The sequence below is a fragment of the Xiphophorus maculatus genome, chromosome 11, assembly GCF_002775205.1.
Source record: "Xiphophorus maculatus strain JP 163 A chromosome 11, X_maculatus-5.0-male, whole genome shotgun sequence".
Taxonomy (NCBI): domain Eukaryota; kingdom Metazoa; phylum Chordata; class Actinopteri; order Cyprinodontiformes; family Poeciliidae; genus Xiphophorus; species Xiphophorus maculatus.
This window is the reverse complement of record NC_036453.1, coordinates 14,534,778-14,547,756: the sequence shown is the minus strand read 5'-3', so window position 1 is coordinate 14,547,756 and position 12,979 is coordinate 14,534,778. Positions and strand designations below refer to the sequence as shown.

Below are 12,979 nucleotides of genomic sequence, written 5' to 3'. Positions count from 1 at the left end.
GAAAAAGTGCAAGAAACTGAATAAACATTTACAGAAAAAAAAAAAACACAGGTTGGGAATCTAAACAATCTGCAGGGAATAAATAATTTCATTCTTTAAAATATGTTTCTACAAAGAAATGAGGAAAAAAAGAAAAATATTTCATTTCTGTTTTATTGTCTTAATTTTTCCAACAGCAGAAAAGGATTTTCACAGATAAGAGTTTATGGTGGAGCTGCTGACTGAAGTGGAGCTCCTCACTGGTGTTTGACTCCTCCTCTTCCCTGGGTTATGAAGACGATACTCCATCCTGACCCGGGAGCCTTCATCTTTGGCTCACAGCGTCCGGACTGTCCCGCCGTTTCCTGAAGATGGTGTAGAAAGCTTTCTTCCTGCGGCTAACAGACACCTCCAGACCGTCTGCTCTGTCCTTCCTCAGGTTGGACGGCTGGACACCGGCTCCCTGTCCGATGCCGGATGAGCTGGACGAGGCGGACGAGGACAGGAAGGCAGCGCTGTCGTCCGCGGCCATGCAGAGGGAATGGGTGGAGCAGGCAGAGGTGAGGGCGGAGGAGGAGGGGCCTCTCAGTTCCACCAGGCTGGAGCTCTTCTCCAGACATCCACTTCCTCTTCCTCCTCCTCTGTGGGCAGAGCTTTGATCCTGCAGGAGGTGGGGCCTGGAGTCCAGAAGATGGGGCCTGGAGTGATGCAGAGCGCGTGATTCGCTGAGAGACAGAGCGAGGGCGGAGTCAGAGTCTGAGCGGCTCATGATGTCCCTGAGAGGAGGAGGAGGAGGAGATGATCAGAAATGGAGTCTTCATCACACCCCAGGTTCTCTGAAAAATGAGGGGTCAATCATAGACTCTAGTGATCATTTAGAAACCCTAGGGGTCAACTGGAGACTCAATCATGTTTATTTGGATAGCATATTTCAGCAACAACCCAATTCAAAGTGCTCTGCATCACAAAAATAAAAAGTCATAAAAACAACATACAGTCAACAATTGAGAAATCAGTGACAAATATTACATTTTGACCAATGCCATCATCAAAATCATCAATACACGTTTAATTTGTTGGTGAATGTCCCATTTATTATAGTTCAAAAGCAACTCTTGTGGTCATTCTGAGACCCTAGGGGTCAATCAGAGACCCTAGTGGTCCATGGGATTCCCCAGTGGTCAATGGGAGACTCCAGGGGTCATTTGGGTCAATGGGAGATTCTTGCGGTTCTTCAGAGAACCCGGGGGTCAACTAGAGACAGAAGGGGTCAATGGAATTCCCTAGTGATCAATGGGAGACACTGGGGGTCATTTGGAGACCCTTGGGATCCAGGGAAGACTCTTGCATTCATTCTATTAAGCCATCTAATAACGACCCAAATAAAGAGACATGAAGAGGAAGACAGACAGATCAGAACAGGAAGATCAGAACAGGAAGAACCAGAAATGTTTTTGCTGAACAGTGAAAGAAAGCTGTGTTCACCAACTGCTCTGGTCTAGAAATCAAACGCACTCTTTGACAGAAGTTGTTCATCTTGGAACTGGTATCAACATAGTGCAGGAGATGTTACTATGACAACCAGTCATTGGTGTGCACTGGTAACTCAGGGTGGACAACATTAATCAATCATTGACTGATTTTAAATTTGTGTTTATGTTTTTCACTTTAACTCTGATAAGACGAGATCAAGATGATTTATGAACTTTACTAAACATGAGACTCGGGCAATAATTTTCAGATTAAAATGTAGTTTTTCTCTCACTTCATTCTACAAATGTATTATTTTTATCATTGACATTAACTGAAGGTTCAAAATGTAAGAAATTTATAAACTTAGTTTTGTGTTATTTATAAAATTTATGTCCGATCAATCAAAGTTTAGCTATGGAGGTTAAATTAGCAAAATCTTAAAATTTCTTGGTTTGACTGGTTTCACATTGTTTTGTCCCGTTTTCATTACATTAGTGATAAAACAGAAGAAGAAGAATACCCCAAGCTGCCGGAGCGACAGCGCTGCCTCTGGCTGGCCACAGCGCCCCCTGGAGTCTGGAGGTCTGGCGCAGTATCCAGAGGGATAAAGTGAGAACATCGGGAAAGCGGAGCAGAAAAATGAGCGGAGCCTTGGGCACAGGAGGAAGACGAAGAGTTTGGCTGAGGAGGACAGGAAGTGAGGTCGATGGAAGGGTGGGACAGGGAGGAGGAGAGAGGCGGTGCAAGCACAGGAAGGAACTCTATCTGGCCAATGGAGAGGCTGCGATTCTGCCGAGGGCGTCCACTTGGAGGACGGGACTCTGTGGACGAGCCACGCCCACCCTGAGATAAGCCACGCCCCTCAACTAACCTCTGAGAGCCAAACGTCAACCCGGGGTCTCCTGCCCTCTGCCGCAGGGGCATCAGACTCTGAGCTGCAGAAAACAGGAAGAGAGTTACACTGAGTCTGTGCTTTTATTTATTTGGTTAAGGACCAATCAGAGATGGTTGTCAACCTGACTGTTTCCATGGTAACTGCGTGTCTGTGATGCCACTCAGAGGCCAAAGGTCGCTCACACGCCGGTCCATCTGCCAGGCTGCGTCTACAGACAGCCAATCAGGAGAGAGAAGCAGAGGTCAGCTGACTTCCCGTTTAGCAGCAGGGGGCGCCGTTGCTAAGCCCGACTCAGACTGGGAGAAGAAGAATCTGTCAGGCTTACACTGCAACGTCCCCGGAGACAGGATGTCCTCGTCCATGTCGTCCAGGTCGTCTGACAGGAGCAGGTTCTGTGGGGTCGGAGGTCGCAGGCCCAGGAAGGACGGGTCAAGGTTCAGAGCGGCGGCCAGGGCTCCCAGACCCGGATTGTTGACCACACAGAACCCGGTCAGAGACTCGATCTGCTGCCAGCGGTGGAGCTTCTCCCGCAGAGCCGCTGTTACCTCAGCCAGGGCCTGTCTGTCCAAACCAAACCGCAACGACACGATACGAAAGGTCTGTTAACCGGACCTGAGCTATGGTACCAGCTACGGTACCAGCTGGCTGTGGGTCATGTGACTCACTTGGCTGAGAGGATCTTCTGGTCGACGTCGTCCAGTGAGGAGCTGTGAGCCACGTGGAACGTTCCAAACAGAGAACTCCTCTTCTTCTTGATCTTCTCCGCCTGCAACAGAAAGCAAGGCGTCTTCTGCAAACATGTTGGGTCGATGTCATCACCGACCCACAGTGGGTCTTCAGGTTTTGGGACTCTTTGGAAATTAAACTGGACCAGAACAGAAACCCAACCAGAAGGATAAACCCAAACGTTTCTGTCCGTCATATTGGTCTGGTCTTTGGCAAACAGACTCTGGACATTACTTACACAGTTAACAACTAGCAGCAATAATTTAGGTTTAGCCTCTTAGAGGAGAAACAAAATGGAGGTTCATTCAAAGTTATATTTTCACCATTAATTTATAAAGTTCACAAATTTAAACTAAAAACTTAATTTCAGCAAAATAAGCATTTATCTCCAAACTAAATACTTATTTTGTTTGAAGCTAAATATCTTGCTCACTAAATATTTAGTTTCAAAGTAAATAAGCTTATTAAAATATCTAGATCAGTGGCTAAATATCTAGTTTACAAAATAAATATTTACTTTGGAACTCAAAGTAAATATTTAACTTTTCCATGCTAAATATATAGCTAATAAGCTAAGTAATTAGCTTGCTAATTAAATATTAGCAAGCTAATTGACACGACAGTAGTGTCACTGTGTTGGGGCCCTCAGTCTGCAGTGTGTGGTGTGTTGGGGCCCTCAGCCTGCGGTGTGTGGTGTGTTGGGGCCCTCAGCCTGTGTTGTGTTGGGGCCCTCAGCCTGTGTTGTGTTGGGGCCCTCAGCCTGTGTTGTGTAGGGGCCCTCAGCCTGTGTAGGGGCCCTCAGCCTGTGTTGGGGCCCTCAGCCTGTGTTGTGTTGGGGCCCTCACCCCCTCCCTGGCCTGCAGCAGTTGCCTCTCTGCGTTCTGCTTCTTGTTGTTGTAATGCTGATCTTCCACTTCGTGCGTCAGCTGCAGCCACTTCTGCAGGGCCTCCGGCGGCGCCCAGCGTGCCCGCGACTCCAGCTCCCGCTCCGCCTTCCTAAGCGCCGTCCGGACCTGTGGGGGAGTGGGAGGCGGTGAGGGTCGGCTCCTCTGATTGGCCGGCGCCCGGTAGGGGGCTTTACCTGCTCCAGCTCCTGCTCGGCGTATTTCTGCCGGCTGCGCTCGTTCTCAGATCCCTCCCTCAGCTCACGGAGCCGCTGAGCTTCCCGCTTGGCCGAGTTGATCTCGCTCCGCAGCTCCTCCTCCACCTTCACCTTCTCCACCTGAACGCAGTGCTGCTGCTCCTGCGCCCGCCGCAGCCTGGCAGACACAGCAGGTCAGCAACCTACACTTCCCCTGCTGGCAGGAGCACACACTGCAACATTAAACACTTCCTGTTTCACTTCTCTGTCAGGCCATGTGGGGGCGCTGAGCGAAGGTTGAGCCAGAAGGTTTGGCTCTCTAAGCATACCTGTCCACTCTGCAGTTTTTTTCTGGGAAACTACCGTATTTTACCTCCCTCTCCCGCCGTGCTCCCGTGTCAGTATCCGCCCCGCCCCCAATCTGACAAAAGCACCAGACGGCAACGTCTCCGTATTCTCAAGTCCGAAACTTGACAGGTTTGTCTCTAAGCCACACATTCAAAAGCAGAACTAGAGAAATCTCACTTTTGATTCGATGTTAGTTTTAATTTCTTTTCAAGACTGTGATGTCATCGTTACCATGGAAATTCTGGCCTAACCGCTGCCTTATAAAGCATGCTTGATTCAATCAGGAGCCTTTAATGACGCAGCTAAAGCACATGACATATTTCTAAATGTTCATTTTTATCATCTTAACTCGTCTGGCATCCCTCAGGGTCCTGGTTCAGTCTCCCTGGTATTTCAGGTCGACCTGCTCTGTCTGTTTCTGTATTTTTAATAATCCGCTATGCTGATGACTCTCAGTTATGTGTCTCTTCTCAGCCGAATGAGCAGAGGCGCAGCTGGACTCTTTGGTCGTCGGCCATTTTGACTCACAGCACCAAAAAATATTCTGTCAGTAATTAAATGTTAATAATGACATTTAATGTTGATCCTCACTGTAATTATACCAGGAATCCTGTGACCAAGGCTGCTGGTTGTTTCATGTATGAGTCTGAAACTGAAGGCCGTCTCTCCTCTTTGGTTTGACATCAGAGAACTCTGAGCTTTTCAACAACCAGACAAAGCTGGTAATACGCTGATGTTTGATGCTTCACTTTCTTTTGTTCAGCCTTGAGTGAAGTTCACCCACCTTCTGCAAATCCAACAAAACTGGTGTCAAATGTTTATGCAGAAAAACATTTAGTTTGTCTAATGGTGGTTGACCACCAGAGGTCAACCAGAGTCTGCTGGTTGACCTCTAAACCACCAGAGGTCGTTTAGAGAAAATGGAGAACTGTTATGCTGTTATCTGGTAACTTTTTTGTAAATATCTTTAAAATGATGGCGACACAAATGACATCAAATCAAACATTTGACACCAATTTTGTTAAGATTTGAGTAAAAGTGTGGGGGTTGGTTGACCTTTGAACTTTTATTAATATCTTCGAAGCAAACGCAGCAAAACGTTTGACGATAGTTGTGTCTGATTTGGATAAGGTTTGGGGAAACGTCACACAAGTTTCTGAAGGATCGTTTCTTGATCCAAGCTGAAATTGATCAGATATTTATTTTTCTGTTTCTGAACAGCAGGAAACCAGTCTGTGCTCTGCCTGCAGTGGGAGCTGTGGCGCCGTCTGCAGAGGAAGTGGATGTGTGCGACTATTTCTGGAGATGATGGACAGAGACGAAGCAGCTGAACTATCCCAGAGAGGAAACAGACTGAAGCCGGCCGTCAGCTGACTGGGAGCTGCAGCAGAACCGCTGGGCTCAGCGCTGCGGGCTTCACTTCACTGTTCAGGACAATCAGCAGCTGTGCTGGGGCTGAAAATAACGGCGGTGCAGCAGGAGCAGCAGCTGCTGCTCAGACTGACAGCCTTTATTCAAACATTATGAGAAACGTTAAAACATTTCTAAACAAACAGGAGTCTGTCATCTGAAAAACGTTCAGGAGCAAAACCTTCCAGGATTTAGGAAAACTTTAGTTCACAAACCCAAACAGACCCAACTCCTCATGGTCCACCACCAGGGGGCACACTTTCAATAATATACTAATACAGGAGCTAATATTTCGTTTAGCGTTTTTCTAACTTTGAAAACATTTGGCTTCCCCTAGATGCGTTTTTCAGAAAAAAATCCTAAAGCATAATTTACTTTCATGTTCAGTTAAATAAAGTTCGACAGTTTAAAATACTGACATCATAAACTTAGCTTTCTAGTTGACATTTTCCATTAGTTTAGCTAACTTTACCTTTATTACTTAACTTGCGTCACTCAACTTGGTTTATTTAACTCATTCTAATGTATCCTGGTTTTTCATGTTTTATCTTAAATCATCACAACTTATTTTATTTTCGTTTATTCTTTCTAGCTTAGCTTATTGTAGTTTTGTCCACCTTAGCTTCTCTTCCTCTGTTTTGTTCCTGTTCGTGTTTTCAGGTTAACCAGCTGCCATGTCATAATTTATGCTGGCGTCTGGGTCAACACAAACTCATAAAGATCACCAGGAGACATATTTAGTTCCTTATTTTGAGAGGAAAAGGTGCTCAGGTGCTAAACTGGAAGTCAAGAGGAAAACTTTCAGAAGGATTTAATTTCCCAAGCTGTTATCCATCTGTTGCTAGGCTGCGCCTCAACGTCTGCCGAACTGATCTGGAACATCTTCGTCTCTAACTCCTCTTTTTCCTCACACCTTTCAGAACCGTTTCCTGCAGAAAAGAGGAACTGAGGGCTGCAGCTCGCTAAAACCCAGAGGAAATCAGCATGTTGCAACACGCTTCAGTCTGCTGTACAGTAGCCTCTCCGACAGGTGTGTGTGTGTCTGTGTGTGAGAGCTGCAGGCTGACTTGCTGGCTATTCTTTGCCCATATAAGGATTTCAAACAAAGCTCCAGCAGACGCTGTTCTCACACGTTACGGGACTATTTTGCTGGCTGCGGCTTCGTCATCATCTAAATTACAATTAATTATGAAATAAATCAGATTTCATGGTTTCAGAAACACAAACAGAGGCCAGCAGACATATTTCAATGGTAACAGTGGAAGGTCGCAGCGTTGTGATACACAGAGGTATTTTTAGCTGCAGCAGGGAGTATTTTCATCTAATTCTTTGTGTAGCTGTCAGCTAAAAATAACCTGGAGTCCTTGTCGGCTTCAGGAGCAGAAAGGCTCTGAACTGTAGCTAATGCACCAACACCAAAGCTAACATTTCAGTTGGCTTGTCAGGGTTTTTGCTAGCTTTTATCATCGGCCAAAAATAATGTCTGGTTTGTTTTTGTAAATAAGTCTAGCTTACTTACAACCCGTACAGGAAGGAGTGCAGTAACAAGCTTGATCCTGTAGAGGGAGATGTGCTATTATGTTGTGTCATTGACACCTGCAACAAGTTGAATTTAGCGCTTTAGCATTAGCTTCCACTAACTACAGTGAGGGTGTAGAATTTAGCATTTGCAGAGCTATTGTTTATGATTAGCGCTCTAGGATTAGCGCAACTAGCTTTTAGCTAGCAGTTGCCACCTCTGGTTCCGACCTCATCTCTGTCTGACTTCAGCAGCAGAAAACCCTTAGTCCTGGTTTCCATCACACCGCCACTGGTTTTATCAAGGTTTAATTCTTCAGGAGTTCCTCAAGGCTTAATGTTTGGACTCCTTATGTTCATGATAAAAGCTACTTCTTTAGTTCATCAACTGAAACTACAGTCATCTGGTGGGAAGAACCACAGCTAGTCTCAGATGTAAACAAAGAGTTAATAATAATTCTCCCTTGCATCCAGAACACCTTAGAGGTTCTGGATCGGGTTGAAGTTCCCGCGGTTTGTGCGGTTGGTATGGACTCACTTTGTTTGCAGGTCCAGCAGACTTTCCTCGGCCCTCTGCAGGCCCTCCAGGTCCTTGATCAGCTTCCCCAGGTCATCTCTGGACTTCCTGGTCTGGATGTAGGCAAACCAGCAGCCGCCCAGAGCCATCAGCACCGAGAGGCCCAGAACCAGGTCCTTCCACCGGTTCTGCCGGCCTGCTCACACACACACACACAGACACACACACACATAGAAACAACGGTTTATAGGAGATGGGGATCAGATTCTCCTAAAAGTGTTTTCAGAAGAATCACTGAGCAATGAGCCTGCTTGGTTTGAGCACCAAGAGCAGCTAAAGAGTTTAGTTTGGAATAATCTGATGGATTTCAGAGATTATCTTGATTTTATCTCAGAAAGCTAAACTGAGTCGGATGAAGAACGTCAGTTCAGATCACTGGACAAATGTTTCACTGCTTAGGATGGATGGATGATGGTTGGATGGACTGTTGGATTATTTAACTATTTCAAATCCATTTCAAAATAAAAGCCCCACAGACATGTGCCGTCACATTCAGAAGGGATTTTATTTTGAAATGTAGCAGGAAGTGATAAATACATTCTAAATGCATCACTTCCTGTAACAGGAGTTTAACAGACTGAAACCAGAGCCGTCAGAACTGGACCTGCTGGCGGTCCAAACAGAACCACGTCCAGGGCCTTGAGCTGCAGCTTCTGGGCGTGACTCCGATCCAGAACCTTCAGCAGCGACACGGTCAGAGTCACGTTCTTCACCGCCAGCCTGCGGGAGGACACAGGGAGGTCACACTGGGTCCGGTTCTGACCCAACCAGCCACCAGGTGAGCACTTACCTTGGCAGCGCCTTCCCGTCCAGCTGCTGCATGCGGAAGCCGGCGGCGTACTGAGGGAGCTCCACGCTGAGGGACAGCCACTCCTCCACCTGCAGCGCTGTCCAGTTATACACTGGACACAGAACACAGGGACCGGACCGGGTCGTCAGAACACACTGGACCAGGGCCAGGCCCGGCGCAGCAGCCTCTAATCATACTGACTTCATTATTAACTCAGAGAAGCAACAGGTTCTGGTTCTGAACCCAGAAGTTTCTGGTTCTGACCTTCAGACTCCTTCCAGGCTCTCCACATGTCCTCCAGGCTGATGTGCGGGTCGGCCCGGTGGAAGCTGCGGTGCTTGGCTTTCGGGTTGCGATCCTGTAGATCCTCCCTGAGGAACTGAGCAGAACTTTTTCAGCCCAGGTCCAGAGGACGGGTCCAGAGGACGGGTCCGGTTCCATCTCACCTCGTCTGTCTCCATGGCGTCCACGGTGCCGTCTGCATCGTCGTCCATCAGCTTGTGGATGCTGCGGATCGCCTCGAAGCTCAGGAAGGAGTTCTGATCGCCGCAGAGAGGCGGGTCCACAACGCACAGACCTACAGAACCATCAGAACCGTCAGAATCAGACTAATGTGTGTATGGAAAGCCAAAAAGGACAAAATTCAATAAATGTCTCATTAAATAATGCACAGTAATATACTTTAAATCATTTTCATAACAAATTCATTTATATAATCATATTGTGATTTAACTTTTTATTTACAATTTATTGCTAGAGACTTGGAGGGAATGTTCAGGGACAGAACCAGAACCGCAGCGCCGGAACAGGAGAATATATCTGTCCATCTTCACATCCTCCACTTCCTGAGTGGGCAGAGCCAGCGTTGCACCCTGCACACAGTTGTTGCCTCTTCACTTCCTCTGACATCATCTGCGTGTCATCTCCAGGAAGCTGTGGTTAGCTGCTGGCGGCTAGCTCCCACGCTAACAGTTGCTGCAGGCTCCACCAGCAGGAGGGCGGAGGAGGGCGATGCTGCGGGCTGCCGGACCCGGCCGAGTCAGAACCAACAACATCCTGGACGATCCCAGTCGCCTTCAGCAAACATTAACTCAGTCTCAAGTTTCTGTGCTGTTGAGTCTTCCTGGTTGAACAATGAAGACCAGAACCAGGAACCGGAACCTGATGAACCAGAACCAGAATCTCTGGTATAAGCCGTGCGGCTAACAAACGGTTGGTTCTGCTGGATGTTAAACTGGATTAACATCCAGCAAGATGTTGAAAGTAGAAGAATCGTCTAAAGAAACATGCTGAGTAAACGAGACAGAGGAGACTCATCAAACCGGACCCGGTTCTGCTAACCCAGCAGCTGCTCAATAACACAAGAACCCAGAATGATACCGCTTTGATGTCTTTCAGTCTAGTTTCCATGGTTGCCGCTGTACTGAGACTGGCCTATTCAAAGTGTTGAATCACATCCACATAAACACAGATTGTGGGAGAACCACAGTGCTGGTTCTGGTTCTGCTGGACCTCAATGTTGATCCTATTACTGACCGGACTGGAGAGTTGGGTCAGACTCTCCGGTCCAGAACTCAGTTGGTTCCAGTCCGACTTAAAAGAACTGGGATTTCTTTGTTTCAATAGGAAACTTCTCATCAAAGAGGTCAGAGGTTACAAGTGGTTTACCTCAAGGTTCAATCCTAGGACCCCTCAATACCTTTATGCTTCCACTGGCTCAGGTTGTAACAGGAAATACGGCTACCAATCAGCTCAACATTATGATGTCACCAGGTGACCTTTGACCCCATCCAATCACTGAACAGATGCTTAGAACAGATAAATGTGAGGATGTGTCAAAACTCTCCATCTGAACAGACACAAAACTGAAGTTATTATTGTTGGACCTAAAGAGGAACAATCTAGACTTATAGATCTAGAGCTACATACACACAGCTTCAGTTCTTCCAGCTGGAAACTAGAGATCAGGATGACCTCTGACCTGAACCTCCAAAGCCACGTAAAGACAGTTCCAAAATCAGCCTTCCATCACCTGAAGAACATTTAGAAAACACAGGATTTCCCCCCAGTGTTTTATAAGCCTGGCGGGCCACCAGGCCTCATCTTTTTAAATCTGCATGGTACTGTTTGAGCATGCGCGTTTACCACTGGGTGGCCAGTTGCACTGAAGTCTGAGTATTATTGCCCACTGTGGGTTGCTCTGTCCAGTTAACATTGTCTGGATCTTCTGCCACAATAAATAAAAAGGTTTGGACCTCAAGGTTTGACCATACAGTTATGGATTTGCCATCTAGCCAAGTACTATGGTCTAGTCTCCAACTGAAAATGGTGGCTGAGATGTTGTTGGTCTAAAGTGCCAGTTGGACAATCATCAGATGCCGACTGCTGCCAATCAAATGGGCGTAAGTTAGTATTGGTTTATATCAGTTAGCATCATTTGTTACCAGTTGATGACGGTTGACTTAAGCAAAGCAGAGAAAAGAAACCAACAAGGTGTAGAACGCTGGGCTGGTGGATGATGGTTAGTATCGGATGGTACTGGTTGATAATGATTGGTACTGGTTGGTATTAAATGCTGTGGTGGTTGATGATGGTTGATTTTTATTGTTTGTTGGTTGTTATTGGAATGTTGGTCCTGATTGGATGAGGTCGACTTTATGGATTAATTTTTATTTAATTTAAATGATTGACTGATGTTGATTGGCTTGTGGTTGGTTCTGGTTGGGTTTATTTTGGGCTCATTAGGAATCATGTGGCTGCTACGTTGTTGATGTTTGTGATGATGATGATGATGTAATATGTCCAGATCTTCGTCTTGTCTGTCAAGATGTCTCTGACTCATTCCAACATGGCGTCATGATAGCTACGGATAAGATTATGGGATGTTCTTACCTGAAGCTGCGTCGCCATTGGAAACCACCTGCAGGGGATGATGGTCCTGGTGGGCGTGGCCACTTCTGTCCAATGCGCTGTCATCCCCGACACACACACTCAGCATACACACACACACCAACCACACACACTCCATACCTGAGGAGAAAGAGGAAGCGCTGTTAGACCTTTCAGAATAAGAGCGTTTCATAAGAGCGGGTTGGACTGATGGACTGTGTCTGGACCTGGGCAGTAGGAGGCCCAACTGGGACAGGATGAGACAGACTGGGACAAACTGGACATAATGAAACAAAGTGGGACAGAATGAGACAGACTCAGACATAATGTGACAAACTGGGACATGATGAGACAGACTGGGACAAACTGGGACCTGGACATGTCCTGGAGACAGGTAGTGAAGTCAAAGCTTCTGAAAGGAACCTAAAGAACCGGAGCGTCAACATCCATCCATCCATTTTCTAACACCCTTGTCCCTAGTGGGGTCGGGAGGTGCTGGTGTCTATCTCCAGCTAACGTTCCGGGCGAGAGGCGGGGTTCACCCTGGACAGGTCGCCAGTCTGTCGCAGGAGCGTCAACAAACTGAAACCAAACTTCCTGGATGCTCCTGAGGCGTTCAGGGACCAGAACCAGAGCCAGAACTTTAAAGCCCGACAGCAACAGAACCAGAACCGGTCATCTGCAGCCTCTGTCTCCTACTCAATAAAGTTTATCTGGGGTCAGAGGTCACACAGCTGTTCACTTTCCCACCAACATCATCATTATCATCATCACCTTCATGACAGTGAAGGTCGGTTCGGCTGCACCCACCTCTGCTGAGCCGCTCCTTTAATCCATGGGTCCAGTGCGGTCGGTTTGGTTCGGCAGCGGCTGATCGACCCGCAGCAGCGACTCAACAAACTGCAGCTGGAAGAAAAAAACCCGCAGAAGATCCGCCCGCGGTGCCTTCAGGGACCAGGGAAAAGCTCCGAACTCCGAGCGGCAAATGAACCGGCTATGGAGTTCCTTGTTCCTGACTGGACCGATTCAACAGTGAACCGAAATTATCATCATCATCATTAAACCGTAAAGGTTTGGTAAATTATCCAAAATACTGCAATAAGACTCTAATCAGAGTCCAAATCTTCTGAACATAAAAATGTGACGTTCATCCAGATTCTGCTCCAGTGAGTCAGAACTCTGCAGAACCGCCGGTCCAGTTTTATTTACTATAACGTTCAGTAAATATTTAGTTAATTAAAACGTATTTAAACTTCAGAAAAGCTGCTCCTCGTGCTCTCTTTCTGTTTCTCC

The 12,979-nt window shown here is 46.9% G+C and overlaps 1 protein-coding gene across 1 annotated transcript; it reads right to left on the bottom strand.

The window, feature by feature from the left end:
* Positions 1-135: 135 nt before the first annotated feature.
* Positions 136-12,616, bottom strand: LOC102229436 (stromal interaction molecule 1-like). The gene is made up of 14 exons (XM_023341791.1): positions 12,497-12,616; positions 11,690-11,827; positions 9,244-9,374; positions 9,062-9,176; positions 8,798-8,909; positions 8,612-8,727; positions 7,969-8,143; positions 4,155-4,332; positions 3,919-4,086; positions 3,013-3,113; positions 2,673-2,908; positions 2,469-2,555; positions 2,324-2,387; positions 136-755 (listed from the first exon to the last, which is right to left on the bottom strand). Exons 2-14 carry the CDS (start codon positions 11,823-11,825, stop codon positions 305-307), a joined length of 2,070 nt encoding a protein of 689 aa, XP_023197559.1. The 5' UTR covers positions 11,826-11,827; positions 12,497-12,616; the 3' UTR covers positions 136-304.
* Between the last annotated feature and the right edge of the window lie 363 nt (positions 12,617-12,979).

Excerpts from the sequence above, each read along its gene's own strand:
- LOC102229436 (XM_023341791.1), bottom strand. The coding sequence starts at position 11,825 with ATGGAGTGTGTGTGGTTGGTGTGTGTGTGTATGCTGAGTGTGTGTGTC. Across the intron at positions 9,177-9,243 it reads ACGCCATGGAGACAGACGAG|TTCCTCAGGGAGGATCTACA; the intron begins GTGAGATGGAAC and ends AGTTCTGCTCAG. Across the intron at positions 4,087-4,154 it reads CCGAGCAGGAGCTGGAGCAG|GTCCGGACGGCGCTTAGGAA; the intron begins GTAAAGCCCCCT and ends ACTCCCCCACAG.